Source organism: Solanum pennellii, chromosome 9 (assembly GCF_001406875.1).
Source record: "Solanum pennellii chromosome 9, SPENNV200".
Taxonomy (NCBI): domain Eukaryota; kingdom Viridiplantae; phylum Streptophyta; class Magnoliopsida; order Solanales; family Solanaceae; genus Solanum; species Solanum pennellii.
In genome coordinates this window covers 75,740,043-75,754,800 of record NC_028645.1, presented here as the reverse complement: position 1 = coordinate 75,754,800, position 14,758 = coordinate 75,740,043, and the positions used below count along the sequence as shown (strand labels likewise).

Below are 14,758 nucleotides of genomic sequence, written 5' to 3'. Positions count from 1 at the left end.
TGGGGGGGGTGATACTGGAATTAAATAACTTGATTATTAAGAGGAAGAAATTATCTTATTTATTCACACATTCTAACAAGTTAACCAAATTTAGAGAAACAATTTACCAATAGATTCACTGCTTTCCATTAAATTGATTCAACTTTTATCATCACTTTTTCTAGATTTTTGAAAATTTTAATGAAAAAAATATTAATTTGTTGTTGTGTGTAAACAACAACAACAACAATAATATCCAATTAATTAAGTACAATTGACAATATATAAAAGAACAAAATAATCGAAATTACCTTCGTTTGAGTCCTTTTGTTTTGGAACCAAAACTTGACCTGCTTATGGTCAAGCCCTGCTTCCCTACCCAATTGCTTTTGTTGATCCTCATCTGGATGCGGACATTTCTTGAAGAATCTTCATTCAAAAATTCACGAAGAAAAAACATTATTGATCATCTTTAAAAAAAAGTAAACCTAAAAATTAAAATAACAAAAGAATGTCATAAAAAACATGGTGGATTGACAAATATTTCTCCATCATAAAAATGTCATAAAAAACCATGGTGGATTGACAAGTATTTCTCCATTATAAATCAGGTCATAAGTTCGAGCATTGGAACTAAAGTTTTGGGAGGGAACATTTATCCCTTAAATGGGACTTGGTTCCCCACTTGAATTTGAATTTGTCTGGCCCTAGATCAAGTACTAGATACTCACCAAAGATTGAGGAGAAGTAAGTACTCTTTTATCCTTAACTAGAGGCCTCATGTTGAGTCATTAGACAAGAGTTGTCACCATCGATTGGGAGAGGTTTATCCCCCACCCACCCACACAGAAGTGAGAATTTCTGATGCAAATCTGAACTAAGCAGGACCTAAAGTGGGACTTTTCAATGTAAATCTAGATTAGACTGTCTCTAAGGTGAGATTTTTTATGTTATCTTGATTAGTTGGGCCCTAAAATGAGATTTCTCGACACAAAGTTAAATTAGTCACGCCTCAAAAGGGGTATCAAACATAATGGGAAATAGATTGTTTGTTTTTTTGGTGCAAATATAAGAAAGAAATTGAAATTAAATGAACTTATCTTGTTATGCTAAAGTCATTAATGAATAATCAAGAATAAACCAGTTCTTTTATAAAGATGTATACACATAACAGATTAATCATCAAGATAAACTATTTCAAAACCATTTTAGCAACTCAATGAAATCAAAAGTACAAATCTTTTATTAAATATAATGGACATGTAGGGAACAAAAAAATCACCAAAAGAAAATCAATAAAAACAAATAAATATCAATTGATGCACAAAAAATACATACAAAAAAAAACAAATTATTCTATCACTCGTGCAGTTTAAGAAAATAACATCATTTCTTTGAACAAACAAAAAATTGAACATATATATCTGAAGGATAAAATATTTTTCTTTACAAAAATTGATCTTACGCTTCGAGTCTTTGGATTTGTTCCATAGAATGTCTTTGGTACTGTCCATGCCTTTCCGATCTATTTTGGGAATTTGATGGTTCTCCAGCAGGTTCTTCCCCAGAACCTGTCATATTTTTGGATAATTTTCTGTTTGATAAAACAAAATAACAAAAGAAACACAAAAAAATAAGTGTTAATCTACTTGATTTATCGTGTAAGTATCAATTTATATAAGAAAAAACTAAAATAGAACAAAGAGAAAAAAAATAATAAGAGAAATTTTTTTACACACCTTTTGATTGATGAGTAGCTATAGAGAAAAAGAAATGTAAGTGGTCTATTTATATAGTAGAAAACAAGTTGATTGTACATGAGAAAGATACATAGAATCTGATATAAAAGGGGGGGGGGGGGATTTCAAAGAATACTAAGGGTTTGTTTGGAAAGACACGTTGATAATAGATTTTGGTGTAATTGGGTGTAATTACATTGTCTGACCCATTAGTTGGTCAGGAGGTAATTTCACTGTCCAATTCATAGGAAGGAGATGTGAATTGTTGATAATTACATGGTGTAATTACAAGCTGATTACTTTTTTTTTTTTCATTTTAATTTAATTTCTTTTTAGATTATTAAAAGTTCTTTTTTTATTTTTTATTATTCTACAATTTTCTACAATTTTCTTTTTTATTGTATATTATTTATATTTTATTTCTTTCTCGTTCTCAACCTTTACTTCATGTGATTCTATGCAATTTTTTCGCATTCTCTATTTTTTATACCATATTTATTTATTTCATTAACATAATTTTTTGCTAGTATTTTAAAATTAAAGTAGAATTCACTATTGAGTAAGATTATAAACTTATGTTTTCCTATTCTTTTCAATCATAAATGTTTTGTTGAAATTTAACATAAAACTATATATTGAATTTTTGTTTTGAGTTTACAACTTATGTTATATTTTTAGTTTCATTCGTTATAGTAGTATTGATTTGAAACTTCACACTACAAGTTATTTGTTTTTTAATAGACTTGATAGATTATCTTTTGTCACATATCTTAACATTTTATGACATAATAATAATCTTTTTGTCCAACATGCATTTCAAGATGTTCATAGAAATTTTGTACTTTTAATTTTTATGATTAATTAAATTGAAATACACTAATTTAAAAAATATTAACCAATTAATTTTTTCATAATATTAGTTAAGAACATATGTTACTAATTAATATTTATTAAGTTTCTTATTTTTTAATCAAATTTTATATAACTTATTGTTAATTTTCAGATTTAATATAACTTTGTGATTGCATTTGTATATCCAAACAACACATGTGTAATTATATTTTAATTACACTGTGAAAAATAAGCAAGTCGATATCATTACTACGTTGTGTAATTACTATGATGATATTTACTATCCTAATAATTACATCAATTCTTTCAAAAAGACCCAAAATGTGAAGAGTGAAGACAAGATAGGAATTAGAACGTGTTTTGTTTTTCTTTCATAAAAGATTTTGTTTGATATTAGTAAATATGGTCTATCATTTATAAATTTTCTATTCAAATTGCAAGTTAATTCCTTAAATGGACATTTGAGAACAATATTTTCCATCAAATTACATAATTATTTTTCTAATAGTAAAATCACATTTTTAATACTATTTTTAAATACTTAATCTAATATCTACCAAACTCGATTACAAGAGGATAGACAAGACTTGACTCCTAAAGAATTAAGGAAAAATGGCATGGTATACCTCAAATTCAAAATTTAGAGTTGATATATAATTTGTTACAAAAGTGACTCCTATACACTCCTATTATACATGAATAGCTCAAATATATCATATTTATCTAATGGGAGTGAAAAAATTAACTAAATTTACAATATAGCCTCAAAAGAACAATCTTAAATTATTTTGTTCTTTTACCATTCACGTTTCTTTATTTTTTTCCTCATATTTTCAGACTAAAAATTAAAGGGAAAAGGATCGGATACAACCCTTAACTTTATGATTTATAGTTAATATATCCCTTGTTGCAAAAGTCACTTACATATACTCTTACCATTACACAAATGACTCAGACATGGCACTTTTGCAAAGTTAAGGGATACATTAGAATGGAGTGATAAGTAAAACGTATAGAGAAGAATTAAGTGTTGTTAAAAACTGAAAAGTATTTTAAAAAGTATGGAAGATCTCTAATGAGTAGAGAATTTTGGGCTCATTTTAGGCTTTTAGTATACCAAAAGTAATGTTCTCAATGTCTATTTACAACTTATTCTGATCAAATGTATTTGTATTTCAATTATGAGACTATAAGCATGGATAAAGAATAGATCAAAAGCAGCCAAAAAACTTATAAAAAATATGCAAAATCAACAGTGAGCATCACCCAAGTTGACTTGGTATATCACCGAAGGTTACAGTTCTTAACCCTCAAGTTCATCTCAGTTTGGCATTATCAGGGAGAAGTCGATGTATCGTCAAAGTGATTCGGTGATGGTCATTGGTGTCGTTGAATGTAACAAGAAGCTGAAAGAAAAATTAAAGTTGGAAAGTACGAGTGGCGATGAACTCTATTATTTAGTGTATAACCCGACCTACTTGGTTTTCCCGACTTAGTTAAATGAAATAACATTGAAATGATCCATCCCGATCATTATGAATAGGCCAATGGTGAAAGAATTTGGGTTGTTAATTTCTTACATAAAAATTTATATTCCTAATAAATAAATGTTGAGGTTTGGCTATTGCACAACTAATATTTTACTGAATATGCAAGGTGCATGGAACCAGAAATGGAAAAAAAGTTTATACCATTTAATATAATGTGATAATAGATGATAAAATTTTAATTCGTAATCCATTTGGTTTAGTGGTAAAAATAGTTAGCATATCTTTACATATGTTGGTTTATTTAATTTTCTCATAAAATATAGTAGATTCAATAAAAATAAAAATAGAATAAACATGATAACAATTAAATTTGGAAATAAATATTAATTAAATAGCACTAGAATATCAAGATATAATTTTAGGCAATTCAAAAGAAAAATTAATCCTTAAAAAGAGAGTAAGAGGCTATAGCTATTTTTAAAAAAAGTTTAATACTAAGGTGATAACATTGAAAGCTTCTAGGGAAACTTTACTTTTCATTAATCATTATTTTTTTTACTCGNAAAAGTTAAGCAAGTAGATATACTCATCCTTTCAATCAACATTGTGTATTTCATGCAGAGCAATGAATATTGAAGTATACATGCCTTATTTTCTATTTCCTTTAGTTCTCTTAAAAAAATAATAAGCAACATAAGAAAAATTCTTCAAGAATCTAAAATATATACAATTTGACATAGAAATAGTTTAACCATCCATATATGTGTTTAGTGATTGTAAAAATAAGATAAATTATATTTAATAATATATAAATAAAAACAATTTTTTGATGCACTACTAATGGATGTTATTATTAGTTATGAGCAGGACAAGGAGAGAAATAAAAAAAGAAACTTACTTGTTAAGTGCCTCATGTATCCAGAATTTTTAAAAAATGGTAAGGAATATAAAACAAATCCATGAACATATGAAGTAAATAAGATGTCATAATCCAAAATTCGTCGAGATTGGCACCCAGACTTACAAGCCGGTTGGAGAACCACTACTAATATCCAACTAAAACAATTATTCTAAAACAAAGGAATTAAAGATACAGAAGCAAGTTTAATGACTAAAACGCAAAATTCCATTACTAAACAAAGATCTAATAACTAACATTTATAGAAGATAAACATAGAACCTGAAAGTCAATGTACCAAGACTACTGACGATAACCAATTCTAAACAAGGAATTTCTAATGAACTGTTCAACTAACTAAACATAGATGTCCAAGTCCGATACGTGGCAGCCCGGAAGAAGCAGCTCACCCTTGAAGTCGTGGCGATAATCTCTAATCTCCTAGGTGAGGTTTGTCAATAGCCGCTTGAAGATGCCCTTTACTCAACGAAAATAAGAGCAAGTGCAGAATCACTACATAAACATCATGTACTGGTAGGATCACGTGGCTATCCCACTAGTACAACATAAAAAGGTCGAGCAACATAATAATCACATGCATATATATCAACATAAACAACATTACCAACATGGAAATTCGACAACACATTTTACATGCTTAACACATCATTAGTCCTCTAACGGAACCCAAACCCAACAGTTAGTTTGTCAGAATGTGGCAATCCAATCCCAAGTATGCCGGAATGTGGCAATCCAATCCAAAGTTATGCCGAAACGTGGCAATCCGATCCAAAGTTAGCTTGCCAAAACGTGGAAATCCGATCCCCAATCACACATCACAATCACAATCACAAGTACATCATCAAGATCATACATTTACATTGTGATTTCATAGATACCTTATTTGTCTATCACGATTACAACAAGTGTGATTAATATTGCAACATTCATATACATGCAAGTATCATAATGAAGCAAGAATATGCATAAATCATACAATCATGAATCACAACCATCACCTACCTCGAAACAAGCTTGAAACCCTAATAAACTTGATCCTTTCCTTTTCGGACTCGTTCCGCTTGTTCTTGGTCTAAAAATAATCACAATAACACGAGAATCAACAAACAATCTCTAATTACCCGGAATACTAACAATTCTATGAACCATAGATCAAACCCATGATCCCAAATAGTCAAATAAGGGTTAGTTACACCATAGAATCTTTTAAGAATCCCTTCCTTATAAATATTGACCCATTCTATTATGTTCTACGGATCGAAAGTGATTTCGGGGAGTGAAAAGTGTACCTTTAGCTTCAAAAATGGTGAAAGACGAGTTGGAATAGCCCAGGGGGTTGTGTCTTAGCTCTAAAAGTCAAAAAGTGTCAAATAAGATTTTGTTGGGGTTTTACTTACGACTTTATTCGCGACTTTTGCCGCTATAGCGGCACCTTTTGAACTAGCGAGCTCTCGTCAAAAAAATCCCAAAAATCTTATAATTTTAATCCCATCTCATCCGCTACAGTGATGCCCATTGCATAAATCCTGTTGCAGCAGCAGGATTCGAGGCAGTGAGCCTTTCAGAAAATTTCTATTCTCCCTTTTTACAAACCTACTATGCTTAGAAAATACCCTTAACGCTAAGATCAATCCTAGAGATCTATTTATCCAAATCGATTTCGTAAAGTCGTACGGATTCCTTAACGAATTATCTAACCAATCATTAAATCGAATTCACATTTGTTCTACCCGATTGCTACCAGATTTCCCTACACTTTGATGATGCCGATTTATTCTAAATTTGGACAAGGTTGGGAAAATCCTAATACTACGAAATAGTTTTTCCAGCCCAATTTTTCCCTCGTTGGCATTTCTATAATGAGGGAACCTGATCTTTACATAAGACTAACTTATATACAATAATATTGTAAAGAAAAACACACTTGATAACAAGTTCCTGTAGTGAACTAAACCCCCTTCATGAAGAAGCCATTGAAACAAAAGAGAAAATTAAGAATCAAAATAGTGTTCTTGTTCGTATTATTCATATGACTTGGTTCTCATGAGAGGATAAATTCCTTTAAATAGATTGATACCATAATGTTCATACTAAAAATGTCATGACCCAACCCACCGGGCCGTGCGGGTACCCACTCTAATACCTAAGTAGGAGAATCCTCATACCTCAAAGGTTAAAACATGCGGAAAGTTAACGAAAGATAGATATAATATAGATAAAAAAATCTTTATAAATGGAATCTTTTTCAATGAACTAGTTAAGACTTGTAAAGTAATTAATAACCCCAAGGATTTAGTATAAATAGGCACAAGAGATACTAAGGATACAATGGACAATAAAATACACGATACATCTCCCACCAAGCGGAAGGACAAGTAGATGCTGCTGGAGATTCTTCGTCTTCACCTAAGGAAACATCACTGAATCCTGCAACCAAATGATGTCAAAAGACATAACAAGAGTAGTATCAATACAAACACATTACTGGTAAACATCACAGATCAACCCGACACTCACCACATAATATAAGAAACCAACGAGTATGAATCATGAAATAAACCAGTCGCTTCTCCACCTAACCCTTTCATTGAATTACCCCCTAACTACTGACTCATTGTTCGTCACCCACTTATCAAATTCTGGATTAGGGCTTAAACATTCTAAACACATAGTCAACCCCCAAGTATCCTCACCATCAATTCAACTAATCGTTCACGTCATATCTTACCTTGTCATAATACCCTACCATTGTCACTTAAATCATTAGACTAACTTTCGTCATACTAATCCCCATCTGCACTTCTCCAAGTAGAATCCACCTAACATACTTTATCGGATGTACTATCTCTATTCTAACAATTTCCTCCTCACGACACACCAACTACAAGTCGTTATAACCTGAGTACCACCAATGCTACACCATTTTTACAAGCGTAGTTCAAGCATATACTATAATGACAACAAGCTTCTCATGCACATTTATCACGAATTCATTGGTTATCAATTATTGAGCAACATATCATCTTCCAATATCACTTTTCAATAAATATAAACACAATACTCATAATTAGATACAAAAAATAATTCAATAATTCTCTCATGGAACCCAAGAATGAACAATTACTTTGTCGGATGTGGCAATTCGAATCCATTATTATTGTGCCGAAATGTGGCAGCTGATTCTATGTTTATGCAGGAACATGGCAACCAATCTCATATTTATGTCGAAACGTGGCAACCGATCCCATTGTTAGTGTGGTGAAACGTGACAGTTGATCCCATGTTCATAGAGGACGTGGCAACCAATCCCATATTTATGCCGGAACGTGGCAACTGATCCAAGTTAGTTATGTTAGAACGTGGAAATATGATCCTAATCACACACCACAATCACAATCACAAGTACATCATCAAGATCATACATTACATCATGATTTCATGGCAATCATTATTCGTCCATCTCATTTACAACAAGCGTGATCAATATTGCAACATTCATACATATACAAGTATCATAATGAAGCAAAAATAACAACATCACATAATCACAACCATCACTATGAGTTACTTCTCAATTCCTAATATACAAATATACCAAGCTCAGTCCTAATTCTTCATTAGGGTATAATCCTAATTTGCCAAAGTTCATCAATTTCATAACTTCAATAGATTGAATATAACATATACCCATAATCACGTTCCACTTTATCGGATATCCTTATTCTTGAAGCAATTCTACTCAAGAAGGAAATTTCGAAAACCTTGACAAGTCAACAAAATCTCTTTTTAAGCACTAACCCAATTACGTTGAACTATAGCAATTTCCCACGGTACCCACTCTGTGTATGAAGGTCTACACATAACCCATACTATTGATTTCATACATTACATGGTAAGCACAGATTCACAACTAGACAATGCATAAAACCTAGCCTACTTGGATGCCAAGCGGTTGTACGGGTTTTTTGACTTCTTTTCCAACTTTTCCGGATTCGAGACAGTAAGTTTAGCCAGAAATTCGCAAGATTCCATCATTTCCACGCTAGAAATCTCTTTCTCCTTCCTTCCCGAACTTAGAGAAGCTTTTCTGAGGTTTCTAGAGTAATTTACGACTTCTCTAAGTATTTTAGGAAGATGGAGAAATAGGATTTCCCGTAGCGGCTCCGACGCGCCAGTGGCATCTAGCCCGTTGTATCGGGACAGGGTCCAGATTTTTCACGAATTCTTGTCTTTCCTAAATAATGATGGTTTGGATCATTACAAAAAGAAATAGTCATAATTCAAGAAAATGAAAAGATATTAATCAACTATGAAATTAATAAATTAATAAAATCTTGCATATATCAAGAATATGGTATAAAAATGATTTCTAGTTCAAATGGCATCATGAGACTAATTAAATCTAACCAAAAGAGTCATTAATCAATAATCTAGGCTTTATGTGCGTGTGAGAGAGAAAGAGAGAAACAAATTTAAAATGTAAGAACTACTTTTCAAACGGGGGTGACCAAATATTGTGAGTGTCATATTTGAGTTGTTTGTAAAGAGATAGTAGCATTTAGAGGTTTTCTTTTTCTTTTTTTTTTTTTATAAAAAAAACAATTTATGTAACTTATTATATTTATTAGGGATAATGCACAAGTAGCCTCTCAACCTATGTCCGAAATATCAGAGACACACTTATACTATACTATGATCCTATTACCTTCCTGAACTTATTTTATTAATAATTTTCTACCTCTTTTCGGCCTACGTGACACTATCTTATGGGCCCAACGCTGGTTGACTTTTTTATCAAGCTAGTGCCACGTAGGTCGAAGAGGGGTGGAAAATCACTTATAAAATAAATTCAGGGGGGGTAATAGGACCTTAGTATAATATAAGTGTGTCTCTGGGATTTCGGGCATAAATTGAGAGGAAACTTGTGCATTTTCCCTATTTATTATATAAGTTATCCATGTTACTCTATTTATATTAATTAATTTTTGAGGCTTTTTATATTGTTTAAAATAATTGGACTGCTCAAAGTTCTAGAGGGATGATTTTTTTTTTTCATATTTGTCCTTCCATATATTTAAGTTTTATATTTTCTAGGAGATGAATTGCATTATTTACAAAGTTAAATTTATGATTTCACAAAGAACAATAGTGAAAATTATGATATAAAGTATGTCCTTGAATGATTTTCTTAATAGGTGTGCATGAACTCACAGATTCAGTTAATATGAATAGAGGGAGTATTATTTATTTGTCATCGTAATTATTACTTGTACTACTTTCTATATTCTAATTTATGTAACATGCTTTTCATTAGAATGAGTTCTTAAAAGGACACATTTTCATATTTGACAAATGTTTAATGACCCTATCAATATTATTTGACAAAACATCCATACATGTGTATACTTTTCTATTTAAAAAAATATTTATTTTAAGGGTAATTTGAAATATTGAAAAATCTTTTCATATTTCATAAATTTCATTCTAACCGCATCACATTAGTTAGTTTAAAAAATAATAATTATTATTTGTATCTGACAAATGTTTAATGACCCTATCAATATATGTGACAAAAAGTCCACAAATGCGTGCTCTTCTATTTTACAATGTATTTATTTTTAGGGTAGTTTTGAAACATTGAATTTTCTTTTTCATATTTCAAAAATCTTGTGCTATATAAATCAATAGATTAAGATAGAGTAATTAATTTGCACACGCATTAATTAGCTTATAACTTTTATTATTTAGATAGAACTTTCAATGAATAAATAAAAGTTCAATCAATTCTAGTGATACCACTTCATACACGACAAATTGAATTATATTTGAATTCAAATTGAATAAAATGAGTGCTTGATGTTGAAGATACAATTTTATTTTATTTTGAAATTAGTTGGGTTTTGACATAAATTTGACTTGATACTATTTTCTATTAACTAAAAATTTAAGTTTGTGAGTGAATCAATTCTTCACTATATCAATAATGCACCCTATCATATGGCTAGAGGAAAAATAATTATAAAATTCTGTGAGCAAAAAATTGTAGTTTAAATAAATATCGGTGATATTATAATATCCCAACATTGTCACACGACACCCCAACAAATTCACCTCCTTCTCTTTAAAAGTTTTCTTATTATTGTTGAAAATGTTTTTAAATTGCTTTTGAAATGCACAAAAATGTAGAAAAACATGGTGATTTATTTTTTCATGGGATAAGGTCACATGAATTTAGAAAAATCATTCTCGAAAATAAAATAACATTGGTATCCTAAATTTGATAAAAATAGGAGACGATTGTCAAACATTGGAATGAATAATGTATTCTAGTTGACGAGGGTTACAATGATCGGCTAAATCAAACGGTAAATGTGAAAAATACAATTATTGCTAATTCAAGTTTGTCTAAAACACAAGATTGCATAAAACTCAAGTCTTACTACACGTTAAGTGAGCGCTATCTTAGCTAGCTGAAATTTACATATGAACTCAGACGGTCTGCTTATATGGAGTTGTACAATTTTCCTTTATGAGTTAGTTTTAGGAATGAGTTAGACCGAGGTGTATTAGAGTCAGGTTCATCCCTATTTGGGCTCCCGGTTTACGCTCCAATTGGGACTGGGCATCAAAGAAGGGGTTAGAGTGGATAAAAGTCTCACATTGGCTGGAGATTGAATTGGCGATCCACTTATATGGACTTGGGCAAAAGTCTCACAATAAGGCAGAATTAGTAATCCTTTAATTGTATGATTACTCATAACCCTTTGTAGGCTTGCCATTTTATTATAGTTTGAATTAAATCTTCAAGCTTTTATTTTGAACATGGTTACAATACGTCACTTCAATTTAAGCAATCACTTTCTTTAGAATCTATTCTTGTTTGTTAAAGGGGCAGACCTACCGAGCAGAATGACAGACAGAATCACTTTCTTGTTTTCAGCAATAATATAATTGCCGCTATATTATATTTAGCTGCAATAATAAATATGAGTATTTATAACCAATACTTTACATAAATGTTGCTAAAGGGGCTTTAGCGTTTCTAGATGCACTGACATTAACTCAATTGCTGCTAAATATTTTTGCAACATTAATAAATATTATCACTAGAAGGAAAACTTATTGCCACTAAATGTCTTTTTTGTTGCAGTGTTAGTGGTCGTCTAAGCCAAAACTTCATCCCTCTTCGCACCAACAAGAAGGGACCAAATATCTCTCAGCTATGCTATGCAGATGACACTATTGATCCTTAACACTCAATTTCCTTTCTTGAACTGTAGAACTAATTGGAAGGAGTTAAGCCCTTAAGTTGCAGATCCAATTTAATTCTTAATATCAGCTGGAATAAACCATAACAGTCTCTCAGGACTGGTCACTGCGATCCCCTTTGTGAGGAAGCACCCCTGCTCACAAAGTTACTCAGCTATATTGATGAGTTCCTTAAACAAAGTTTTCTCGTGCCCCTAGGTATTCTATACCTACTCACCTGCGTCAGTTTCAGGTACCCTCTTGCTCAAAATCGTACGAACTTCTTTTGAGAATATGGCATGTGTTAATTCAGCGCCTCAGTACCTGAAGCAGCTTGTGGTGGAATTTTCACATACCATGATGGTAATATGAATACGATCTTCCTTTTTTACTTTGGCATCTGCAATATGATAGAAACAAACTTCTTGATTATCACTAACATGATATTGATAACTGACAAGGCTAAAGTCAGTGTCTCCAAATCAGACATTAATTGTACAGCTGACTGCATTGCTAATTTTGGTTCATAGTATACGAGATTAGGTTCTTCCAGATAAGATGGCTATTAGTATAGTAAGTATCTGTGATATTGAAGTTTAGTTAACTGTGGCAACTGCCGCATAATTCCTCAGCAGATGCACAGGCCTGAAAATCATACCAAAATTTTACTTCTTGAAGGAAAAACTAATTTGGTAATTAATGCAAGAGATAATTAAACTACACCACTTCAGGCACTAAGTTCTAGTGGTAATTGTCTTTCTCAATCTATCATCATCATCTTCAACATGATATCTATCAGGTAGGAAAATTCAAGAGGGTTGTTTTACTTGAAGATCTATTCCACTATCATAAATTGAACCTCCACGTTTAACGTGGTACAAATATGAAAATGACTCCTGCAGTTGTATCGCTAAAGTTAGAGAGCTTGATCATTGCATTTCACAACCAAACTGTTTTACAAAATTTATCATGTCAGATTAACCTGCCAGAGCAACATACAGCAAATCCCAAGAAGTTATCAGGTACATACCAATTTTAAGGCAAATTAACTGATACACTTTTATCCATTCCCACCATGCTTAATGGTAAATGCTCATAGTGACAAGAAATCTGAAGCAGAGATGTCATGCCGCATTGACGAGACATTCTGACACAATAAACATGGAAATGAAAAATGCATTGAATTTAGATCCCTCATCATCAAACTAGCATGTGAATCTCCATCTCCAGTTCCATGCTTCCGAGTATTTCAGGAAAAGTTTCTAAACTAGAGCACACATGTAGAGTCAGATATTTAAGGGAACTGATGCATAGAGCTGGAAACCTCTTAAACAGTTTACAATTAGTTAATATATATTCACAGAGATTTTGAGAAATCCAGCGATTGATGAACTTCTTCAAGATTGTTCGCAGCTTTACCTTGTATTTGTGCAAGAGGTTGTTTCCACGACGTGAACGCGTGACCTACTGACCAAATGGAAACAATTTCACTAATTACGCTAAAGTCCTCCTGCACACACACACCATGGAGGTGGATTAAAAGAAATAGTTTTCTTTACTTTAAAAATATGAAACCAACTTTCATACTTTCATTAATAACTTTCATAATAACATGCTTTGAAAGATTAAAAGAGTATTTCTTCACAAATTGATAACATCTAGAAAAAAATAGAGTTACCATCAAGAACTCCGTAGCTTGAATACAATTCTTATCATATCTGATCATTAGGTTTGGAAGCTGCCACTTATCCTAATTATAGTTGCAGCAGATTCTGATTAATGGAGATATAGGCAGGGTATGTTAATTCTGTTTCCTTCTTTGGAAGCACATCCGCTACTTGATTGTCCTGATCTGTAACAGTGAAAATTCTCTAGTGTTAGGAAAAGATAACCTCATAACAGCTTTCATATTCCATATAAATATCCAACGACTTTTTTCTCCTTAAATAAAGATGGATTTAAATTCATCTATGATAAATAGGGCATGCGTTTAGGGGTGTCAAATGAGAGTGTAGAGTCGAATTTGGTGGGGGCAAAATAAATCGTGTTGAATTAAAAAAATGAGTAGGTCATTAATCCGCTCAAATGTTACTTATTGGACTGAAACGAATTGAGTCAAAATGGGCTAAACAATTGTCAATGGGTAGTCCAACCCGCTCAACACTTACTCATGACGTTTCTCAAGCCAAGCTTTTCGATGGGTTGAATTAGACCGATCAAAATGAGTTAGAATAGTCCAATCAGTCCGGCCCATTACAAAATGGGCATATATAGTAGAAAGGCTTAGAACTGTAAGAGATGGAAATAAGTTTGGTGGAATAAGGCAAGGTCATTTAATCATGGTTTTCTCTATTTCAGTTCAATGTAGCAGTGGCAATATCGCTAAATGAAGCTAGTTCAGCAGAGTTTGAAGAAAAAAATGTAAAGAAATGAAAGGTTATATCTAGAATGATAGTTCCTTAGAAAACAAAATGTAGAAACATTCTAGAAGGGATAGTTCTAGAATTAAGTAGTTAGAGGAACATGCTACA

The 14,758-nt window shown here is 31.7% G+C and overlaps 2 protein-coding genes across 9 annotated transcripts in view; both read right to left on the bottom strand.

Moving 5' to 3' along the window:
* The window catches only part of LOC107030676 (homeobox-leucine zipper protein ROC8-like), an 11,616-nt gene extending 10,048 nt beyond the window's left edge, over positions 1-1,568 (bottom strand). Inside the window, exons 1-2 of the mRNA XM_015231946.2 lie at positions 1,445-1,568; positions 291-408 (exon numbers count right to left, since the gene is read on the bottom strand). Of these exons, the coding sequence (XP_015087432.1) occupies positions 291-408; positions 1,445-1,557 (231 nt within the window). The 5' untranslated portion in view covers positions 1,558-1,568. The remainder of the gene's footprint in view (positions 1-290; positions 409-1,444) is intronic.
* A 10,354-nt stretch (positions 1,569-11,922) lies between these two features.
* LOC107029778 (homeobox-leucine zipper protein HDG11-like) overlaps positions 11,923-14,758 on the bottom strand; it is a 33,271-nt gene continuing 30,435 nt past the window's right edge. For 3 of the 8 annotated variants that reach the window (XR_003580238.1, XR_001458072.2, XR_003580242.1), the window contains 2 exons: positions 13,906-14,079; positions 11,923-13,737 (listed from right to left, as the gene is read on the bottom strand). The gene's annotated coding sequence lies outside the window, so the exon portion shown is untranslated. The remainder of the gene's footprint in view (positions 13,738-13,905; positions 14,080-14,758) is intronic. The other 5 variants (XR_003580239.1, XR_001458070.2, XR_003580240.1 and 2 more) reach the window with 5 other exon arrangements.